General features: G+C 40.0%; 1 protein-coding gene across 1 annotated transcript; it reads left to right on the plus strand.

Annotated features, from left to right (window-relative positions):
* Positions 1 to 309: 309 nt before the first annotated feature.
* LOC133751569 (S-phase kinase-associated protein 1-like) lies at positions 310 to 801 on the plus strand. Its single transcript, XM_062181681.1, has one exon. The coding sequence runs from the start codon at positions 310 to 312 to the stop codon at positions 799 to 801; it is 492 nt and encodes a 163-aa protein (XP_062037665.1).
* The last annotated feature ends 1,270 nt before the right edge of the window (positions 802 to 2,071 follow it).

The raw sequence follows: 2,071 nt of genomic DNA on the forward strand, positions 1-2,071 counted from the left end.
TTTACAATAAAGACAGTAATAATTATAATACTAGCTATTCATTGAGAACCTACTGTGTCCCAGATTTAGTTGCAAGCATTTCACATGTATTTCACAGGTTACATTCAATGCTTTTTACAAGCCATAGTATCTTTCAGATTTCGGCAAGAATGACATTTCATTTCTTCTTTTTAAACAGAGGTTAGTTGCTAGTAGAAAATATATATACTTCTGGTAGTGGCCTTGTCATCCGCATTTCTCTTCTTCTTGCGTTGACGCCGCCCCTCACTTATCAGCCTCCGGCCCGCCTGCTCCTCAAACCCGAACTCCATGCCTTCAATAAAGTTGCAGAGTTCTGATGGAGAGATTTTTGAAGTTGATGTAGAAATTGCCAAACAGTCTGTGACTATCAAGACCATGTTGGAAGATTTGGGAATGGATGATGAAGGAGATGATGACCTGGTTCTTCTACCAAATGTTAATGCAGCAATATTAAAAAAGGTCATTCAGTGGTGCACCCATCACAAGGATGACCCTCCTCCTCCTGAAGACGATGAGAACAAAGAAAAGCGAACAGATGATATCCCTGTTTGGGACCAGGAATTCCTGAAAGTTGACCAAGGAACACTTTTTGAGCTTATTCTGGCTGCAAATTACTTAGACATCAAAGGTTTGCTGGACGTTATGTGTAAGACTGCTGCCAATATGATCAAGGGGAAGACTCCTGAGGAGATTCGCAAGACCTTCAACATTAAGAATGACTTTACTGAAGAAGCAGCAGCCCAGGTACGCAAAGAGCACCAGTGGTGTGAAGAGAAGTGAAACATTGTGCCTGACACTGTAACACTGTAAGGATTGTTCCAAATACTGGTTGCATTGCTCTGTTTATAATTGTTAATATTAGGCAAATGAAGACAAATGCAGCAGCAAATCATTTGTTTTAGCAGAATATTGTCCTCACTGCATGTGTAGTTTGAGTACAGATTACAAACCCGAGTTTCTTCTAGTATGATTGAAAGTTCCTGTTTACTTTGCTCTGAATAAAACTGAACTGTGGGTTCTCGATAGAAAGTGGCATTTTGGGCTTCCTCTCTTCTCGCAGAGTGATTGCGGCCTAGTTTATTGTCCAGTTAAATTGAGTGATCTTTTAAAAGTTGGCATTGTAAGTAAAACAACTTCTAAAAAGTTTTCTGAACTAGAATTAAAAAAATATTATCTTTATTCATGAGTTGGAATCTGGAAAGAGGCTACTTGAAACAAACATTCTGCGTGGGCCCATTAGGATGTCTTTCAGTTGTACGGTCAGTCAGTACCACTGGCATTGATAAGCTTGTGTGTAGCAGGGCTCCCTTAATTGGATCTGAGGACTTGTTCTTATTTTTAATCCTCTCATCTTTGAGTATATTGCCTAGAAGACTCAGTTACTACCTGGTCTGTGGTTTTGGGGGTGGGGAGGAATGTAACTAGGCAGTTTGTTAGCTTTTCAATTAAAAAAGACACTTAATTCATGTGTTATATGTCATCTTTTTATAATCACTGTCCCCATATGGGGGACACTGTTGACTCTACTTGCATGTCAAAAATAACCTTTAATATTAAAATATGTGGCAAAATTCAGAAGACGTCCATTATGAATGTGAGATACTTTCAATAAAATTAAGTTAAAATAGTAAAAAAAAAAAAAAAAAAGAAAATATATATACTTCTTAGTAATGTGTTCTAAGGGTAGTTCAGGTGCCCTGTGGTTTTCTCCAGGGCCATAATTTTCTTAACTTTCTCTAAGTATCTATTTACTGCTTTCTAGATATGGCACTTGGCAGCTGCTGTTGATTTTTTTCTTTCTTTCTTTCTTTTTTTTTTTTTTTGACAGGCAGAGTGGATAGTGAGAGAGACAGAGACAGAAAGAAAGGTCTTCCTTTTTGCCGTTGGTTCACCCTCCAATGGCCGCTGTGGCTGACGCATCTCGCTGATCCGAAACCAGGAGCCAGGTGCTTCTCCTGGTCTCCCATGGGGTGCAGGACCCAAGGACTTGGGCCATCCTCCACTGCCTTCCCAGGCCACAGCAGAGAGCTGGCCTGGAAGAGGGGCAACC

The sequence above is a fragment of the Lepus europaeus genome, chromosome 22 (assembly GCF_033115175.1).
Source record: "Lepus europaeus isolate LE1 chromosome 22, mLepTim1.pri, whole genome shotgun sequence".
Lineage (NCBI taxonomy): Eukaryota > Metazoa > Chordata > Mammalia > Lagomorpha > Leporidae > Lepus > Lepus europaeus.